The sequence below is a fragment of the Prionailurus bengalensis genome, chromosome B4 (assembly GCF_016509475.1).
Source record: "Prionailurus bengalensis isolate Pbe53 chromosome B4, Fcat_Pben_1.1_paternal_pri, whole genome shotgun sequence".
In the NCBI taxonomy this organism is placed as follows: domain Eukaryota; kingdom Metazoa; phylum Chordata; class Mammalia; order Carnivora; family Felidae; genus Prionailurus; species Prionailurus bengalensis.
Genome location: NC_057358.1, coordinates 27,815,749 through 27,836,383, shown reverse-complemented (window position 1 = coordinate 27,836,383; position 20,635 = coordinate 27,815,749). Strand labels below are relative to the sequence as shown.

The 20,635-nt window shown below is 46.0% G+C and overlaps 1 protein-coding gene across 26 annotated transcripts in view; it reads right to left on the bottom strand.

Annotated features, from left to right (window-relative positions):
- The window catches only part of SVIL (supervillin), a 232,675-nt gene that overhangs the window by 50,043 nt on the left and 161,997 nt on the right, over window positions 1-20,635 (bottom strand). For 9 of the 26 annotated variants that reach the window (XM_043562073.1, XM_043562070.1, XM_043562072.1 and 6 more), the window contains 10 exons: window positions 17,372-17,452; window positions 14,457-15,353; window positions 13,863-14,033; window positions 13,134-13,168; window positions 12,507-12,568; window positions 12,067-12,206; window positions 9,936-10,031; window positions 7,940-8,183; window positions 6,895-7,468; window positions 5,830-6,055 (listed from right to left, as the gene is read on the bottom strand). In XM_043562073.1, the coding sequence (XP_043418008.1) occupies window positions 5,830-6,055; window positions 6,895-7,468; window positions 7,940-8,183; window positions 9,936-10,031; window positions 12,067-12,206; window positions 12,507-12,568; window positions 13,134-13,168; window positions 13,863-14,033; window positions 14,457-15,353; window positions 17,372-17,452 (2,526 nt within the window). The remainder of the gene's footprint in view (window positions 1-5,829; window positions 6,056-6,894; window positions 7,469-7,939; window positions 8,184-9,935; window positions 10,032-12,066; window positions 12,207-12,506; window positions 12,569-13,133; window positions 13,169-13,862; window positions 14,034-14,456; window positions 15,354-17,371; window positions 17,453-20,635) is intronic. The other 17 variants (XM_043562074.1, XM_043562063.1, XM_043562066.1 and 14 more) reach the window with 8 other exon arrangements.

The following is a 20,635-nucleotide window of genomic DNA, read 5'->3' as shown; positions in this document are numbered from 1 at the left end:
AACCCGTGAGATCATGACCTGAGCTGAAATCAGGAGTCAATGCTTAACCGACTGAGCCACCCAGCCTCCCATCTACCTTTTTAATCAGAGTTGATTCCAAATGAGTTGAGAGATTCTAAAACGTCAAATTCATCCTCATGAGTTGGGTTTATGGGAAATAATGCACTACAGTCCTTGAGAACATTCTCACAACAAAGCTCCTGGGAATCCAGAGCAATGACAACATAATCCAAGTAACCATATGGTTTCCTCAGCGGCTGCTCTGAGCGATATAAACCTGACTTAGAAAAAATCAAACTGTGGAATCTACAACCAGCTTATATTATAGTCCACCTGACACTCTACTGCTCTACACAGCAACCTCAGAGAAACTGGTTATTGTCCCCAATGCGACGGACAAGGCACGAGTACACATACAGGCCAAGGATTTCGTTGACGGAGGTCAGGCTGTACGTCACCGGGGCAGGGTGATATGGTTCCCGTGCAGGGGTGCCCTGCCTCCCAATAGGTGGCTTGTCTCACTACATTAGTGTGTTAGCTGTCCAGACATGTTTTTGTCCTCATGTTTTAGAAACTGCAGAGTATTCTGGCTTGCTTATAATGTTCTTTTCTCCCCCTGGGATGGCCTTCAAAGAATTCCTCCATTCCAAAACCCTAAAATCTTACTTCTGGAAGTGCTGGCAGGGTCATCATCAGGAGTTTCCAAAGACTACAGAGTAACCAGAATACCATGGAAGAGACGGTGGTTCGATTCAGCGCACATGGTACTTGGACCCTGCCCTAGCTTGCAGAGTGCAAATGACATGACGGGTAACTTACAAATAACACGCACTGAAACTTAAATGTATCATTCCTGTCCCTTCGGATTTCCTACTTGGTGTTCAACAAGCTGAGGAGGGCGGGAGACCTTTCCAAACACGTTCTCTCCTCCTGCGATCCCACGACCCTCCGGAGTCAGCGAGACCGCTATGCGCTGGCAGGGGCCGAGGCGTGAAACGTCAGGTCCTACACATGCCATAAATTACTGCCTATGCAATTCAAACGACTGTCAGCGCTTGTAACATCCGCCAAGTCCAAGCACTGCTTGCAGGGCTGTGATGTTGAGAGCCTGGGCATCTGCTTCGTCTGAGGTGGAGAGCCCAGTGAGTGGCACCGTGTTAGCCTATTAACCCCAAGGCCTGGCCAGGGGCCACCTCGCTGTGTGCTTGCCAGGCCACCCGGGGGGAAATGTCTGCCTGTCTTGCCACAGCCCACACTTTCTCAGCGGGGGACACTGGCCTGACGTGGCTGTGCTCAGCGGCCCTGGTCTGAGAGCCCTGCCTGATTAGAACGGGTTCTGCAGGCTCACAGCAGTCAGGGCTGGGTCAAATACGGGACAGGCAAACCACATGGCCCCTAATCTCATGTGGTTTTTCTCCTCCCCCTTTGAAAATGCCCCCTCATTTCAGACAATCACAGGCACCAGGCAGATTTCAGATAGGACTGACCGGCACTGATTAGTACTCGTATCCGATCTTGGTCTTGGCTAGTCTGCAGGCTGCAGGAGTGAGCTAGTGTGTCTTTCAAAAGGGGACAAATCAAAGATCAGAAAAGGAGGCTGCAAAGGAGAAACACACCTCCTGTCATAATTCTTACGTAAAGCTGGGGGCCCTCTGGTGGCTGAAATCTCCAGCAAGAGCCTCCAGTCCCTGCCGGGGAAGCATGGACACAGTCTCTGGCTGGTGGGGAGCAGGCCAAGGGTGGGTGGAGAGGCGTGCAGGGGACTCTGCAGGCTGGCGAGAGGCGTGGGGCGCATTCTTCACCATTCCCGGGAGTTCAGCTAAGCCCTCACAAGACAGGATGGCTTTTTTGCCTTTTTTAGTAATCTCCTGAATACAAACACACAGATACCATTGCTTCAGTAACTGTGGAAAAGATTTCTAATAGCCTAGTGCACTTCTGAAGAGGTTTCAAAGGTTTTAGGCCTAAGGAACACACAACTTACTCGATTCATAATGTTTTTCAAAGAAGTACCCAACCAGGGATGATTTAAACCCAAATCATTTAGGCAGTTACGAAACCGTGACTTTATTAATCCAGGGGCAAAAGCCGATTGTGTCCTAAATTTTGTGTTAGTGACGGTTCAAACTTCATATTCTGGATATCAGCAAAGACGAAGAAAGAGAAGGAACCTTTAGGCATGTCTGCTTGAACCTCCAGCCTGCCCTAGAAAAGGGGAGCATATTGAGGATTTCCGGTAATTTCTTAGTTGCTACACTTTCCTAGGTCCTAGTTACTATGTACAAAGTGGGGATAATGCTGGCTCCCTGCTAGGGCTGCCTTCAGCACTAATGAGGTAGTTAGTGCATGAAAAATGCAGAGGACAGCACATGGCCCGGGTGCTCCTCAGACCGGAGGCTCAGCACGCCCCCGTCCTGAGCAGAAAGGAGACGATTCACAAGGCGGAGGAGGCCAGAACTGCGTCCTTGGGGCGGCAGTTTTTTCGCAGAAGCGGTAAAGGAACTCTGCAAAGTCCAGTCTCTACTTCTTAAGAGTCGGAAATGGGAGTGTGAAACTGGAAATGAGCCACGAGAACACGTGCATTGAGAAAATTAACACAGGAGGGGGGCAAATCTTGCTGACCCTGATGTCCGGCTAGCACTGGTGTCCTCCAGTCAATTTCCTAGCGAGACCACACACGTTAGCTGCCTGCAGGCCAGCGTGAGCGCACGGCAGTGTCACCCCACCTACCATGGGGAAAGTGGGGACCACTGCCTGCGCCGGTCAGTTCCCCGCGTGGGCCCTAGTGGCCCTGGGAGCCAAACCCCTCCTTTGGCAAAATGAGGCAGTCAGAAGAAATCACAGTAAGGGTTAAAAGTTCCATTTAGGGGTGCCTGCGTGGCTCAGTCGGTTAAGCATCTGACTTTTTAAAAATTTTTTTAATGTTTTATTTATTTTTGAGACAGAGAGAGACAGAGCATGAATGGGGGAGGGGCAGAGAGAGAGGGAGACACAGAATCTGAAGCAGGCTCCAGGCTCTGAGCTATCAGCACAGAGCCCGACGCGGGGCTCGAGCTCACAGACCGCGAGATCATGACCTGAGCCGAAGTCGGACGCCTAACCGACTAAGCCACCCAGGCACCCCAAGCATCTGACTCTTGATCTCAGCTCAGGTCATGACCTCACGGTTTGTGGGTTTGAGGCCCGCGTTGGGCTCTGCGCTGATGGTGTGGATCCTGCTTGGGATTCTGTCTCTCCCTCTCTTTCCCTCTCCCTCCCCCTCTCTCAAAACACATAAATAAACTTTAAAAAAATTCTATTTTATGTGTCACCTCACAAAAGAAAAAGAGACACTCACATAATATATAAAGAGCATTCTTATTTTAAATGGGTCAAGCTTCATTCTTTCTTCTTTCTTAACAGAAGGGAGCGATCAGAGCCCCACTTAGGGAAAAACGATCACAGATGAATTATAAAGATACACAGGTTTGCTTTTTCAGCAAAGTACAAATGAAAGTACTATCAAGATAAGGGGGAAAGGATCACTGGCAATATATTTTCTGTTAGCATAATCTGTGACAAGCATTGCTGCTAATAAAGTATCCCCTCATTCTTTTTTTAAACAGTTATTTAAAAAAAAACGAAGAGCAAAAGTATTCTTTACTATCATGGTTCTCAACAGATCGGGGTCAGGAGTCCCTGGAGACTGAGAGGTTCTGTGTCCCACTAGCCAGATGGTGCCTGTGATCAACAGCTGGTTTTGAACCCACTTCCAGGGAGGTCACAGAAACCTCACAGCCATTCTTGAACTTGGACATCCGTGAGGTCCGGGTGGTTAAGCAACTGTGCCTTTACAGTCTCTCATATTTTCTACAAACGAGAACTCTACATTAAGATTAAAACTGCTTTCAGGGGCGCCTGGGTGGCTCAGTCGGTTAAGCGTCCGACTTCAGCTCAGGTCGTGATCTCACGGTCCGTGGGTTCGAGCCCCGTGTTCGGAGCCTGGGGCCAGCTTTGGATTCTGGGTCTCCCTCTCTGCCCCTCCCCCACTCACATTCTGTCTATCAAAAAATGAATAAACATTAAACAAAATAAAAAAAAAGATTAAAACTGCTTTCAGAAAGACCCAGATAAACTCAGATTGACTAAAAATGGGCAGGTGAATCAAGAATTACTGCATAGTGGATAGACACAAAACGACATCAAAAGTCCTAAGTCCCCACCAGGGACGCGGAATCTACTTTATGAGCCTCTGTGAAAAATGGGAGCATAATGGTATGTTTCGCTGGGATTTTATTCCAGAGATATTTTCTGATGTATAAAACGCCAGAACTTGTGGGTGAGTGATATTTCTCATTAATTCCCGTAAATGATGTCCCCTCCTTCTCACCCAGCTGATTATCAAGAGTAGGATCTCTGGGATCAAAGTCTCTCTAGGCCAGGTTTCAGAGGAGGAGGACTTCACACAAGCACAGGTCAGACAGCTTCCCTGATTCAAGACATCACTCTCACTTAGCTGACCCCATCAGTTCTTCATCTAAGTCTTGGTCTAGCAGTCTCATGTAACTGTGAATCTTTTTTTTAAGTTTTATTTATTATTATGACAGAGAGAGAGAGAGAGAGAGAGCGTGCATGCGTGCGCGAAGGGGGTAGAGGCAGGGAGAGAGGGAGAGAGAGGATCCCAAGCACAGCCTGACGTGGGGCTCGAACTCACAAACTGAGATGATGACCCTAGCCGAAACCGAAGGTTGGACGCTTACCTGGCTGAGCCACCCAGGCGCCCGCATCTACTGTGAATTTTAAACAGGTAAAGGCCAAAGTAAGATTTAACAACCTTACTAATTTGTCCGTTGAGAAAGGCTCCATCTGCCTAGCTTTTTGTGAGTGATGCTCAAAAAGCTCGGCTTGAAAAACAGAATGAACAATTCTCAGCCTGGTTTGATACAAAAGGCGAAAGATTTATACGATCTGAAGAGAAACCAGAGTATTCATCCTGGTTTGATATATAGTCTTAGGCAGTGCAAAACGTATCCAGAAAAATAAGAGCGGCCACCGTCGGACAGCGCAAGAGAACTTCTGAGTGGTGGGAGGTGCTGAGGAAGGGTCTGGTTGGGCATGGCGGGTTGTGCCGGTCACATTGGAGAAGCGCAGAGAAGGTTCTGCTGGTTGGTCTTCCTGTCACAATTACGTCTTTTGCTGCTTAATTCCACGGTGGCTAATGGTTAACAAGGAAAATACGACCTGAAATATTCAGCTCGGGTTCCCTGTATCTGTCCTATTTAAAGCCAGCCTTTCTATCCTCCACTCTTCTTTTGAATAAAATGAGGCTACGGTGTTACCCAACACTCACATGTAATCTTTCACCGCTATTACCTGATACAAAATTTCTAAACGCAGTTCAGCAAAGTCACCCGTTTCACTTTCTGTAGAATAAACAAAACTCAGATTCGAATCCCAAAGATCGAATATGGATTTACCTTCGTTCTGTCTACATATACTTTACACAGACAAATAGTCACAAAGCATGGGTACATTCAATTTGAAGCCACGTGTCTGACGGGAAAAGAGCCAAGATCTCTGCTGCCGTCGCTGGCTAGTCCAAGAATTTCATATGGAGAAAAAAAAAAAGCAAACCAAAAACACAAGAAACAAACGGAACTGCAAACAAATGATGCAAGCAGATGTCTGTGTTTCCTCATCTGAGTCTGGAACCGGCGCTCCTTGGGCACTATCACCCCTGAGCATCCAGGCTTGCGACGTCACCCCTGCCCATCACGCAGATCTTTTTCTACGAGCAAACGGCCAGCTCCTCCCCCACAGAATCACTTCCCAATCATCAAATCATATTACCTTTCTTTAATTGACATGGTTTTGCTGGCTGAGTCGAGGATGCCCTCCACGGCTGGTGCTTTGATCTCTCCGGCAGCAAACATCGCACCCGGACTCTTGGAGTACCTCTCCAGTGCTTGCTCGGAAGGCTCTTGCTGCTTCCGGGACACGGGGGTTGCAGCCTGAGCACCAGTTTTCCCGGCAGTTGTGCCCGTCTGCTCGGAAGCGGGCTCCCCGAAGTCAGCCGCTGGGGAGGAGAGGAGCAAAGTCAGCACTCACTCCTCCAGGCAGACATTCTTCCAGCTGTTCACCCTCTGCGGTCCCGCACAGGGAGTTCAATCCAATCCGTGGGCGCAGGGGGGTGACCCAATCCACTCGGATTTATGCAAATCTGTATAGCAGGCTACACTCTGGGAGGAAACCAAACTGCCCAGTGGGTTACTGCACACAGCAAATGGTTTTGTGACTGTGTGTCTTTTCCTATGTGCAAGACACAGGATGTTAGCTTTAAGTACACGCTACAAAACGTTTCTCCTCCTCCAAAGCAATACTTTCTCTGTTTCAAATGGCTATAATCACAAACCAAAACCAGCACTGTAACTTACACGCTATCATTTTATGGAAATGCGAAAGAAGGACTAAAGCCACCAGCAACAGAGCTTCCTAGTCGGCATAATGGGACTGTAGAAAGAGTCTGGAAATCCACAGTCCTGGGTTCAAGCCCTTATTCCCTGCGCTTACCTAGCCCTTTTGGGGTCATCAACTCATAAAAGGGACTGTCAGGGCCAGCAGGTCACAAGGCTGTTCTGTGAGTTAATGTGCCCAAAGTCATCAAGAATCCTTGTCAGGATGTATGAAAGAGCTCCAGGTATTTTTATTGCTGAAAAATTGATTCATCCAGGTCAGATTCATGCGAAAGGGAGATGTGGGGAGAGGAGGATTCACCCATGATTTGTAACCAATACTAGTTACAAACTGTCTTCCTACTTGAGTTAAAAATAATCACAGACACAGGCAACCAAGCAGAAGCCAAAACAGGCACCAAAAACCCAGTTGGTTTTCAAAACTTTAGGAGCAGTAACGTACCTCTTAGTGAAAACTTCCTTCTTGGGACATTCTCCACGCCGACCTTCTCTTCAAAGGGCTGCCTGTCCCTCAAGTCTGGGCTCCCCTGTACGATGCTTTTAGCCATGGAAAATTCCTTCAGTTCGTCACCAAGGTGGCCCACGGGGGGATGAGCTAGTTCCAGGCTTCCCCTTCTCGGAACAGCATCCTTGGGTTCCTTATGGCTGTCTCCTTCCCAGACTCTGTTAAGGGTGGGGCACGATGGCTCTGCTTCCTCACAGGACCCGTACGCTTTGCCACCATCTCCACCTGTCAAGACTCTCTTGCTTTCTGTCTCTCCAAACTCTCTCAACATTCCTCTGCTCCCACTACCCTCTGCTGAAGGCTGCCAGGCTTGGGACTTCAGAATGCTTCTAACCGGAGATTCTGAATTTTCTATTGAGGACGGAAGTCTATAGTCAGTGGCACCTGGGATGTCGTCCACAGATGGCTTTGGCCGAAGATCCCCAGCGTACATCGGAGGGACTGTAGATGCCACGGTGGACACAGAGGTGTTAACAGTCGGTGAGAAAGGAATGAGCTTTCCACTTTGCACCTGCGAGGACACAGTTAAAATGCAAAAAGCTGATTCAAAAAGACTGTGTATATAAATCCCAGTTTATGGATTGGCATAGACTGAAATACCACATGAATACCACATGTGGTGTCGTTTCACTGCTTATCTTAGCGGGAAGCCAACCCTAGACATATTTTATATAATGCATCTCATTAATCAAAATCATCTGGGTGAAAAGCAGATTGTGAATCCTATTTTTTCTCTCCAGAAAGGACTCACTCCAGCTGCTTTCGGCAAGCAAATTAGGAAAACAGAAAAAGAGAAATGTACTTGGCATGGCTATCTTTCTTAGGAAAGAAGTTCTTACCTAGTTGCTTACAGGTAACACAGTTTACAGGTAGATCGCCTTCATTATACCCCTAACCTAGGAGCAACACTGTGTTCCTATGTTTTAAGAACCGCAGCCCCCCTCCCCCCTCCCGCAGAGGAACCAGATCACAGCGTACCCACCTGCTCTACCTCTCCAAGCGTGACTGGCTGAGTTTGATAGCGAGCATTCATTCTCCTCTGTCTCATGTCTATTCTGTTTCGGGTAGAAATAGCTTTTGAGACCGGCTGGGACAACTTGTTAAACAAGGCCAACTTCTCTGCTAAGCTTAGAGTGGAGGAGTCAGGTTCACCTTGCTCGGTAGAATCTCTGCCCTCGTTTGCCTGGTCTCTGGCTAAAGCCTTGTGGTGAGCAGATGCCTGTAGTCTGAAAGGGATAAAAAAGTCGGTGACACAGAGAAAAACCAACAAAAGCCCACTGCTAAATTGTGAATATTAACTTTCTTCCCAGCGTCACTTAATTTTGAACAGGGCTGACTTCTCCCTACAGAAATTTAAGACAGGCGTGGGCACCGTTTAGCTGTTAAGACCACGGCTGGCAGAACAGTCTGGGGAGACCAGCATTACCAATCTCACAAAGAGCAGGTCGTTAGCTCTGAATTATTTCTACAAAGTGAATTTTCTCTTTAAGGAACTGAAGTCAGTTTGGATATGCCTTATCTTAGAGGGACGTGTATCGTTAGTATCAATAAGTAAGGCTAAAGGGAGTCCCAAGGCATTACCGGTGGCATATTTAGACATTATCTAAGTATGTGGTTCAGAGGTATTCTTTTCATGTTATAGAATTAGGAAATAATACAGTCATTCGGCCAACAACATATCTGTAACAAAGGGTTTTGGTTTTGGGGGCGCCTAGGTGGCTCAGTTGGTTGGGCGTCTGATTCTTGATTTCGGCTCAGGTCACGACCTCACAGTTTGTGAGAGAGAGCTCCTCGTCGGGCTCTGTGCTGACAGAGCCTGCTTGAGATGCTCCCTCCCGCTCTCTGCCCCTCCCCTGCTCACACTCTCTCTCTCTCTCTCAAAAATGAAAAATAAACTTAAAACAAGAGTTTTGATTTTCACTAGCTAAACACAAATGGTTCAATTTTAAAGATTCCTTTCACTCCTTCCGTATAGCATTTTCTCTCATAACTTTCTACCAGTAACTTGGAAAAGTGAAGGAAATTAGGTGCTGATAAGTTCCTCCAACTTTCAGGTGGAGGAGAAGGCTTCCCGTGACCTGGTCACTGTGGATCCTAGAAGGTTTATGACAATGTATGTTTATGTCACTGGCAAATCCAATTCCCAAGCCCAGTGAACAGTATATCCTGTCTGCACTCCAGTTAAATCACCAATTCACAAGCTGTCCCAGACCCGAGAGCAGGGTCAGTGTTCCAGGGTATAACAGATGGTAATGCAGATCAAGGAGAGCAATGGTCACCTACTTCGCCAAAGAGACCCCTGCTTCTGGGTGGTGCCACACGTGTATCTGTACTGCCACGTGACTTCTTCTAACCTTACTTTCAGCCATTGTGATTTGGTCCCTCACAGTAAAACAGAGCGGATATTTACATGCCGTAAGGACATACTTTCAAAACACCACGACTGAAAACTTAGTAGTAAAACATCTAAGCGCAGACACTATGAATTATTATTGTCCCGATCCCAAAATGTCATGGCCTTGTCTCTCTATACGTTAGAAACTTACAGGATTGTTTTTAGCATGTCTTTACGATGACAGGCGTTTTTAAAAAACTGGGGTATTACTGGAATTTCAACATTCGTGTTAACTCCCCATTTGCCTATTAATCTTCATTAAGTGCTAGTATTTTAGAAGAATGAAATCTCACAGGGATTACCACGATCATGAAAAACAGAAACAAAACAAGCGGGTAAGTGAGTTAGTGCGATCCTAGTTCCGACACACAGTGTAAGCAGGTAGGCGAAATGGTTTCTCATGCAGGCCTACACGGAGTTAGCGGAGTCTTGCACCATGACAAAACAAACTGCCATCCATTCCCAGAGCAACTCGCCGTTCTGACTCGTTTCTCAAGCAAATGACAGGCATTCAGAGCATGAGATGCATCTGCTGTCTAGGACATTTGCCCTCAGGCTGCATGCAGCTACTTCTGTCCAGTACCTGGCAGGCGACACAGGGCTCTTAGCTACAGTGGGACTAGGAAGTCTTGCCATTACAGGGTGGGTGGTCACAGAGCACGAAGCAGGGATAGGTTCACTTTAAAAGCAATTGCCAAAGAAGGAACGTTCGTAAGGAGAGAGAAGAAAAGAAGCATTAAAGGAAAACACAGTTTTAAATTCAGAAACAGCAAATCAATATTTTCACGCAATTATTTGCTAAGTGTTTGGGGGCAAATTACAAAAGAACGGGAAGAGCAATGACAGACTCAGGAAATAAGAAACAGGCGACGCAAAGTAAACGGCGTACGATTAGGTTTTGCAAGTTTGGAAAGGATCCACCCTATCTTCAGAATAAATGCCCTGATTTTTAAAATAACTTAAGGGAAAGCTGATATCGACACCAGCAAATCAGTAGATAATGCCCACGTTTCGGAATGTTGCTCTCAATCCATTTTGTAAAAATTCAGTGTACTCATATGATCTATAAAGCACATCAAAGTAGATTCGGGGCCCTTACAGGTGGTAATTTTGGTTTATGTTTACTGTTTTACTCCCACAGGTAGTTGCTTCTTAGTCTACAACAGCCACTCAAACATGAAAAAAAAAAAAAATGGGGCCCCAGGGTGGCTCAGTCGGTTAAGCGTCTGACTTCCACTCAGGTCATGAGTTCACTTTTGTGAGTTTGAGCCCCGTGTCGGGCTCTGTGCTGACAGCTCAGAGCCTGGAGCCTGCTTCAGATTCTGTGTCTCGCTCTCTCTGTCTCAAAAATAAGCATTAAAAAAAAAAAAAAAAAAGGGAAAGCTGAGCTGCCATGAGTTCCTAATGAATGCATGAAGTACTCATCCACAAATACACCAGGAGCCTGAGGAACAGCTGGGTAAGAAGTGATCAAACAGCAGGTACACAGATGTGGGCTGCTACAGATGCCTCGTGGGATGGCCATGCCCTGAAGGAGATGAACTTCCTTTCTTCAGGAACAGTGTGTGTGTGTGTGTGTGTGTGTCCAGGGGAAGCACAAAAGCAATTTTTAAAACACTGATAGGGGCGCCTGGGTGGCGCAGTCGGTTAAGTGTCCAACTTCAGCCAGGTCACCATCTCGCGGTCCGTGGGTTCGAGCATTGCGTCAGGCTCTGGGCTGATGGCTCGGAGCCTGGAGCCTGTTTCTGATTCTGTGTCTCCCTCTCTCTCTGCCCCTCCCCCGTTCATGCTCTGTCTCTCTCTGTCCCAAAAATAAATAAAAAACGTTGAAAAAAAATTAAAAAAAAAACACTGATAAAAGTTCTCACTTGATTGAAGCAATGATTTCTGAATTACTTTGGGAAATCCATTCTGAACATATAGGAACATGTTGCTCATGTACAGAAAGTCATCAAACTTCCGAGTCATATTTTGGGGTTTTTGGTGATTATTTAAAAACAAACAAAAAGAACCCTTATCTTTTTGGGATATCGGCTGAAATGCTGATGGATGAAACGGTATCTGGGGTTTGCCTGAAAACGATGTAGGAGGAGAGGATAAGGGAGTAGGATGTGGGTAGAGCATGACTGGCCGGCTGCCAACTGTTGAAACAGGGTGGTGAGTACGTGGGGGGGTTCACTGTATAAATCTCATGTTTTAGGGGCACTCTGGGGGCTCAGTTGGTTATGCGTCTCACTCTTGATCTTGGCTCAGGTCATGATCTCATGGTTCGTGGGCTCAAGCCCCACGTCGGGCTCTGTGCTGACAGCACAGAGCCTGCTTGGTATTCTCTCTCTCTCTCTCTCTCTCTCTCTCTCTTGCTCTCTCTCTGCCTCTTCCCAGCTTGCACTCTCTCTCTAAATCAATAAATAACAACTTAAAAAAAATAAATCTGTTTTAAATTTTCCATTGTAAAAATGATTCGAAAATGCACAGATGAACAACAATTTTAAGTTCCTCTCTAGGTTTTTCTAGGAGATACAGCAGGCAACACACCCCATTACAAAGTTCATAGAGACCACAGTAAGGGAGATACCCAAGTACCAACTTCTCTGTTGGCTTCTCACTAAACCATCTCCTGATCACTTCACTTTATTTACAAGCCTCTAAATCTTTTTTTTTTCCTTCAAGAAGACATTTCTCCCAAGGCCAAGAGGTCACAAAGGGGGACTTACGTGGCTGCGATGGCCACTTCCTCGGTGGTGACGGGCTGGGTGTGGGATCTGTCCTGCAGCCGCCGCAGCCTTTGCTCCACGGCAGGGTTTCTGGAGCGTCTCTTTGGAACGTTTTTCTCATCAAATGATTTCTCCATTTCCTAAGATCAGAAACAATGTGGAATCCTTATAAATGTGAGCGAAGGGCGCGGGGGCCACAGAGCGTCTCTGTTCTGTCCCCCTACAGGACCCCTGGGAGGGCCCTCTGGGAGGGACCACCTGGGAGGCAGGCAGCATTCTCAGAAGTCCACACCCCTGCGGTGTCGGCTGGTGGCCACATCAGCCGGGGGGCTCAGGCGGTGGGGGGGCGCACGGGCCAGGACGAGATGGGAGCCAGGGGCCACGCAGGGAACAGGGGGAGCGGGGTGACAGCTTCTCTTCAAGCACTCGGCGCACCTTACCCTGAAAAGCAGCCTCTTGGCAGCAACACTCAGCTTGGCTCGTTCGTCTACCTTTTCTTCATCTGCAAAAGGCCACAAAATAAACACCGAACATCGTGAGAAAAATGGAGGTGAAATCTCTGAAAAGTTTCCCAAGGCTGACTTGAAAACCCTTGGAAGAGAAGAATGGACGTACCCCAAATTACACTTGGTAGTATTTTCCCCTCGGAGGGATCCCATCCCTCTGCCCAGTGAAAAGGTGCTAATTTCCACTGCGCTTAACCAGACAAAACTCCGTCCGGACAGGAATTTTCTAGTCTAATATTTGAACAATTGAGGTTTGAGAATAGATTTTTTACGAAAGGAAATTCTCATCTTCGTTGTTAAATAGTAACAAGAAATAAACAAAAATCTGCTTCTTTAGCCAAACAGTCGTTTCAGTATTATACATTCCACAGTTCTCTCTCAAAAATGAGGGAAAGCTCATCCGAGAATCTCAGCTAGGTTTTAATATTTTCACAGGAAGAAAACCTGCAGAAAAGAAATCGGTAGGCTCCATAGTCTCATCCTCTCAAAAAAGTGAAATCTTATGTAAACCTGGTCGGGGTGAGATGATAGAGAAGCGGTAAAAGGAAAACAGATACTTGCCCTCGGCCGTTGGCAATTCTGAATGCGACGCAGACCTGGGAAAGACATTAGCAAATAAAAATGACAAAAAGTTAGCTGGTGGGAATAGAAGATCCAAATAAAAAAGCATCAGATTAAAAGTAAAAACAAAAGTAAAAATTCAATCACACTCTCTTAAAGAGTATCATCCCGCCAGCAAGTCTCGTTGTGAACACACAGGGACAGTTGTTAATGGACACGGTGGAGTTCGTGTGCACACAACCCAGCCAGGTGCACACCGTGTGGAGGCAAACCAAAACGGAGTGTAACTTAAACACGACTGATCACTGTTTAAACAAACCTTACCATTTCTACGCGCAAGCATACGGTCGTATAAAACTCAACACAAGTAGACAGACATTTATAAGATGAATATAAAACCCCTAATTACTTGCCCTGGAAAAGTCAGTGGATACTCACTGCGGATTCTACTTTAACAAGGGCATTAAGAAACGAAAAACATTAAATGAAGAAAAATAACGTGTCTCACTTCTTACCATCTAAATGCGGTGTAAAACGGTTAATTGTGATACTGTTCTCCCAGGAAGCATTCTTTAAAAATACATGTATAAATATCTCTTATGGATTAGGTGGAAGAATTACGGAATCATCAGATCCATTGACACAGCACCAGGACCATCACTGTGGTAAAAATCCCGTAAGATGGCTTTTACGTTCCTAGACTGTAGAACTACACGTACGCATGCCTACCTATCTGATTCCTTTCGTTCTGCTGAGGTTATAGGTTGAGTTCTAAATCTCTCGGAAGTCTTTCTACTTTCACCAGGAGAAAAATAGCGTCTTGGTTTCCGGGACCCTCTCTCCCGTTCCACACCGGTAGGCAAGCCAACTCCTTCGGCTGACCTCTCAACCCGGGATTGGCTTTTAGAATCATTGGGAGGGAGGATACAGAAGGGAAACGAGAGACAGAGAGACAGAGAGACAGAGAGACAGAGAGGGAGAGGGAGAGAGAGAGAGAGAGAGAGAGAGAGAGAGAGAGAGAGAATAAAGCAAAGGTTTATGCATCTCAGTGAGGCAAGGCCCAGACACCACCAAATCCCACTGCATGCCCCGACCATGCATGGAAAGGAGGTGGAACATTCCAGCAACCCAATACTGCACCTCCCCATTAGTAGGCAGAAGCAGAATGGTAGTTTTTGAGCCATTTCCTGTATAGTCTGCCCTGCACACTGGTGAGCTAAGCTAACGTGACCCAATGCAGGACACCACACAAGTTGAGAAGTGAATAAATCTGCCAAGGACGTGCAAGTGACACATCAGGAGGACGTTTGAAACATCACCTACAGTTCGCGTTTCTTGCTGGCATTGACAGACTCCAGAAACGCATTTCGGAGCTGGGCGACAGAGACCTTTGTGTCCAGCACGCCAACTTCCGTGGGGGGTCCTTCGGCTTTGGAAGTCTGTGACTCGTGCTCTTGCTTTGAAGCGGGGTCCTTACATTTCAGGGCCTGCAGCTGAGGGGGGCCCGTGTAGTCAGACAGGGAGCGGGTGAGGACCTTGCGCTTCTTGGTAAATGCTTCCTTTTTGTGGCCCGTCGCCCTGGCATCTTGGGACACAGGCTCGCTCTGAACATACAGGACCACTTCCTGTCTGACCATCCTCTCAGCGGGTTGTTGCTGAGTGTGAGGTGGGTGTGACGGACTTTCCGGTTCCTTCCGAAGTTCGAAGGTGGCAGTGCTAACCGCGGGCTTGCCGAAGTCGTCGCTTCCAGAGGGTTCTTCACGGCTTCTGGCAAGCCCGTGATCCTCCAGAGCCAAAAGCGTGTCCCTGCTTTCCTCGAGGGCTTCGGTGAAGAGCACATCCTCCTCTGCTTTTGATTCACAAATATGAAGAACTGGAGTCTCCCTCCTCTCACTTTCTAGAACCTTCAAGCTGGGAGGCTTCCTGACACTCTGGGTGGCTGACGCTCCCCAGCTGCATTCAGATACATTTTCTGGGATTTCTGAGGTCACCAGTGTGGCCGTGTGAACCGGGTCTGCCGGCTGGACGTAGCCGCGGATGGGCTGTCGTGCAGAGCCGGCTGCCCTGCTCGAGACCCTATCAAAGGCCGAATTTTCTGACTGAAAAGACAAGCACTGGACAGGCACTGGCTGCTGTCTCCTCTGAGTCAAGGGCTCTGAGGCGAGTTCAGGGCTGTTGCGAGCACTCTCCTCTTTCACCAATTTTTCTCTAACCTTAACTCTTTAAGAAAGAAAAAGGATTTAAGTTGCAAAGTACAGTAACGGCTCAACGGGAAGAAAGCATGCGCGGACGAAAGCTTGCCCGTGAACGGAAAGCCGCCCAGAGACAGAGACACCGTGACAATGCATTTCTGGTGGTTAATGTCAGAAACCTACCACCTGCCAGACGAACGAGTTCGAGTCGGGTTTCCAAATGCCAGCATGGTGCAAAAACTAACTCTGCCCTCTAGAAAGCTGACAGGGGGTCAGATGCCATCCTGGGTGAGAATGGATGCCTTCTGACTACATGAATGACCAGAAGCCAGAGGAAAATCTGTTAGTATACACCACCAGTATGCATGAGGGCATACTGAGGCTGGTGCTGGGAATCAGTAAACTCTCCACATGTACGGGCCTTGTGTATGGACTGCAGGGGGAGGGGGCGGGGGGTGGGGTGGTTCCAGGTAGACATATACCTATTGACCAAACGCAATCTCACTGTCTCCTGGAAACGTAAGAGCATTCGTGATGATTTTTTTTTTTAATTGAGCTCAAGCTACAACAAACAGTCACCCTTTCAAGAGCTCAACTAAACATTCGCAAGCTTTTTCATGCAAGGCAGACTATATGCATTCACGTTATTACTACCAGCATTACTAACAACAATTACTACGGAGAAGAATGTTAGAGAAAAGGTGTTTGTTAAAAGAACTAAGGAACCGAATGTTTTCTCCCCTTTCGAATTGCTATTAGGCCCTTAGTTTAAAAGGGATCGCTCGGCTTGCTTTTCCAGCTATTTAAGTATCTAAGAGCAAAACCGAAATCCAGTTTAAAAGCCTCAAAGCTTCTTCAAAAGAGTAAACACTTACTAGTGTTAGCTCCTACTCATTTGTACTTTTTGTAAAGCCACGTAGTGAGAAAGGAGAAACCACTGAAGCAGTTGAAGAAGGGGATTACTAATTGGTAATCATCTTTAAAAAGTAAAACACGTTTTTGGAGTGGGAAAAGTGATTTCTTAGGGAACTTCAACCTTCATTTGCTAAAGATCAGTCAGCAAAAATAATTATTTATGATGGACAGTTTTGGAAGAGAGTATTTCCTTAAATGACAAACGCACCCTGCTAAATTTGATATAAACTCCTACATGTTTTCAGCACAGGATGCAAGGTATCTGTGTATATTTCATTCAAAAAAGTCAAGGACACATATAAAAGTCAGTTATCATGAACTATTCAGGAGGGGGAAAAAAAAGCACTCGGAGTTATTTTTCCCAGAGACTAGGCAGTGTTGGAGGTTTTCATATTTATAAGCTTTGTTAATCAAAACAAGACTGAAATGTGGTTCAAGTTCTCCTGTGGAATGTGTCCCTCTAATCAGAGACAATCTGAATGTTGTCCTCAGCTGAGGACAAAGTGACTGTTAGAAACTCAGTATATGGGTGCTTTGTCCTGCCAGTGACTTATTCATTCTTATTCCTTCTGCTTCTCCCTGCCCCCAACCTTAAAAATGAAATGAAACTTTTTTGGGTTTTTTTTGTTTTTTTGTCTGCCTTTAAAACCACAATGCCCCGAGTGCAACTGTGGAGAATTAACTAATGGTTTGGAGACGAGGAGACATGAAAAGCAGGAGTCTGGAAATGCTGCGCGGAGGGGGTGTTGCCAGGATGGGACGTGAGCTGGTTAGTTAGTGTGACTCAGGAGGAGAGCAGCCCAGTCCTCACTACTGCCCCCACTTGACGGTATGCGGGCGGGTGAGAGAGGAGAGAGGCCAGAAGTGTAATCAAAACGATTTTCAGAAACAGGACAAAAGAGGGAGAAATACGATTAGCAGGGGATCGAGGGTGACCGGAGGAGAAAAGCAAACGATCCAAACGTAACTTCCCGCAGCCCCTTGTGAACACATGACTTTCAAACGCACCGCGATTAACCGAGGGCAAGAAGAGAGTTAGAGTTTGGCCGTGGGTGGAAAAGCCGGGCAAGTCAGCAGGGGCAGTAGCAGCACTCACTACACATAAGCCGAGAGTTTCAACCTGGGATATACCTGGAAGGCCAGTTGATAAGAGAAGGTGTGTCCCCTTCGGAATCTTTCTGGAGAAACCACTCATATTTGGGTTTCCCGGTACTATCATGTACAAAAGACAAAACTTCAGATAATGTCTATTCAAATGTCAACATATGTGCAGACAATTATAATGTAAAACCTAAAGGCTGTTTTTTTAAGTAAAGAATAATCCTGGCTTTTGAAAATGTATAGGCACATTTTGTCGGAGGTTTGTATTTATTTCACAAGGGACGTGTGGCTCCCCACTAATCTCAAGAGATAGAAATAAATCTATCCAAAGCCACCACATAAAGCATTTTTCAAGTAATCTGCAAGTATTAGGAGTCTGTTCCAGTCACCCTGTCCCCACAAATACCAGGCAATTTTCTTGTGAGAGTAGGATTAAATGTCAATTTATAATCTAGAAGTTCTGTTAAGGTATATTGGTAAATAGCCAAATATAAAAATAGTACGCATACAAAACAACACATATCAAATAAAGGAAATAAGTAAAAGGAAATTCAAGAAGATCATAGCTTTAATTGCTCTTAGACATTTTCCTTTTATATTTGTCATGGAATAATGCAATCAACATTAACAATTACCAATAATGATGCAGGTCAATTCAATAGATGTTAATTGAGTTCCTTCTATGTAGGAAGCACTGGACCAGGCTCTGAGAAGTAACAAAGTTTACTCAGGCATCATCCCAGCTGTTAAAAAACTTACACTGTGGTAGGCAAGGTAACATATGATTTACACATTCATTCCTCAACACACGATTGGATATAACACCAAGTTGAATGGGATGAAATAATTATGCCACACTGAAGATATTGTAGGACAGGCCGGGAAAACCCTGTGGTAAAACCATGTAAAGCAAATCACAAGACGAACAGTCACACTACTGATCTGTATCACCTAACAATGTAGAAAGAGAAAAAGGAGGGGCGCCTGGGTGGCTCAGTGGGTTAAGCATCCAACTCTTGATTTTGGCTCAGGTCATGATCCCAGGGTCGTGGGATCGACACCCATGCTGGGCTCCATGGTGCGTGTGGAGTCTGCTTAAAATTCCCATGATCTCTCTCTCTGCCCCTCTCCCCTGCTCTCTCTAAAAAAAATTGTTTAGAAAAAGAAAAAGAAAATTCTACACGCTAGTTAAAATGTTTACCAGCCCCAAACTGCAACTTATTTGTAAGAGTTCTTGAATACTAGGCTGGAAACACATTTGAGCTCAAAGCAATTTCCAAAAAAAAAAAAAAAAAAAATAGAGTGACAATGATAATAAAGTGATCTGAATTTTCTAAAACCATTTTAGTTCAAGTTTTAGTTTAAGCTGACAGGCCAAAACCAGTCTGTAACCACTAGTATACATTTTTCTGTGACCACTGAAATCTGTCCTGTACTAGGCTTGGACATTCCCTTGTCTTTCCACACCCAAACCGATCAGCCCAGTCTCCCTTTCCCCAGCATTACAGCAATTTAGTCTGTAGCAAACAAAAAATTTAGGTGTATGGCAAAGCCATTTTGTTTCCAACTGTAAGATTTGGTCTAATTTTCAACACAGGAATAGTTAGCCTATCATCTGCAGCTAAGAAAGGAGGCCATCACTCTAGCACAGGATATAGTGAGAAAAGAGGAAGCAGCAGCAATCTGCTTTTGAAAACCACCAACTTAATACAATATGCCTCCCGCACAAAATTATTTTAACGCTCAAATGTGTTTTGTATAAGAGAGTGCTTTTTAAACTAAGAAGTGCTATACAACTTTCTGAACATGACTTTCATTGATAAGCCTAGAACTTGGTCAGCCCCACCAAAAAAAAAAAAAAAAAATTGATCAGGGGCTTAAGAATATGTTGGGTCAGCATCTGAAAAATGAAAATCACACACAGACACAGGAGACTTGCTGGGCTCCATTTATTCATTACGCCATTGGTATGGAACGAGCCAAAAAACCAAGTAAATACTAGTGTGGTAGCAAACACTCAAATTTTGACATTTCATGTATGATACGTATGAATGTAATGAGAAATAAACAAAACTATGCGAAGGCATCATGCTAAGAACATGGCTCCTCCTCTCCTTCCTTCTTCCTAGACAATGTTGTACTGACATCTCTGAGTTACTGCTTTTATATTTTATTTTTTTATAATTTTTTTAAAACATTTATTCATTTTTGATAGAGAGAGACAGAGTGAGAGTGGGGGAGGAGCAGAGACAGAGGGAGACACAGAATCGGAAGCAGGCTCCAGGCTCCGAGCTGTCAGCACACAGCCTGATGCGGGGGTCGAACTCATGAACTATGAGATCATGACCTGAGCTGAAGTTGGATGCTCAACCAACTGAGCCACCCAGGTGCCCCTATTTTTTTTTTTTTCAGTTTATTTATTTTGAGAGAGAGTGCATGTGCCAGTGGGGGAGGGGCAGAGAGAGAAGAGAAAGGGAGGGAGAGAATCCCAAGCAGGCTCCACACGCGCCGTGGAGACCAATAAGGGGCTCCTGGGATCATGACCTGAGCCGAATTCAAGAGTTGGATACTTAATCAACGGAGCCACCCAGGCGCCCCATGCTTTTATATTTTAGAGATAAGACATACAGAGCCCACTTCACAAGTCATGTGATTTTAAGGAACATGGGTCCAGCTTCAACCAGGAGGATCAGTGTGTCTTAAGTAAATTTACAGCAGAAGTGATTTAGAACACAGTAAGGCACTAGGATGTTTGCGGTTGGCTGAGGCACTTACTTGGGTGATCTTTTCTGCTATCCAAACCAGAAAATAAGGAGAGGAGTTGGGGAGACAGTCTGATGTGGGCACTTTCTGCCTGCAGGCTGTTCTGGACATGTGTTGCCACTGTCACACAGAACATGCTCACTCCTTGGTTCTTCTCTTCCTCACCCACTAGCGGCATCAGATACAGGCGGTCGCTCCCTTCACCTGGCGCAGTCTTCTCAGTCTCTGCCTCCCCCCACCATCTGTACCTTTGGAGTTCAGGGTGCCCACAATGGGCTCCTCTCCCCCTCCACTGACATTCAGTGCCTTAATATTCCCAGTGGGCTTTCACTTCCACGCTGACCACCTTCTCATTGTTTACCTCCACCCCGACCTCCCTTTCAACTCAGACTCTTGGACTCAACTGGCCATTTGATGCTTCCATTGGTCTACCCAATAGACATCATAAGTCTAACATGCCCCAAAACGGAACTCTTGATCGCCCTCCAAAGTCAACTTGCACTGGAGCCTTCTGTATTTCAGCAAATGGCA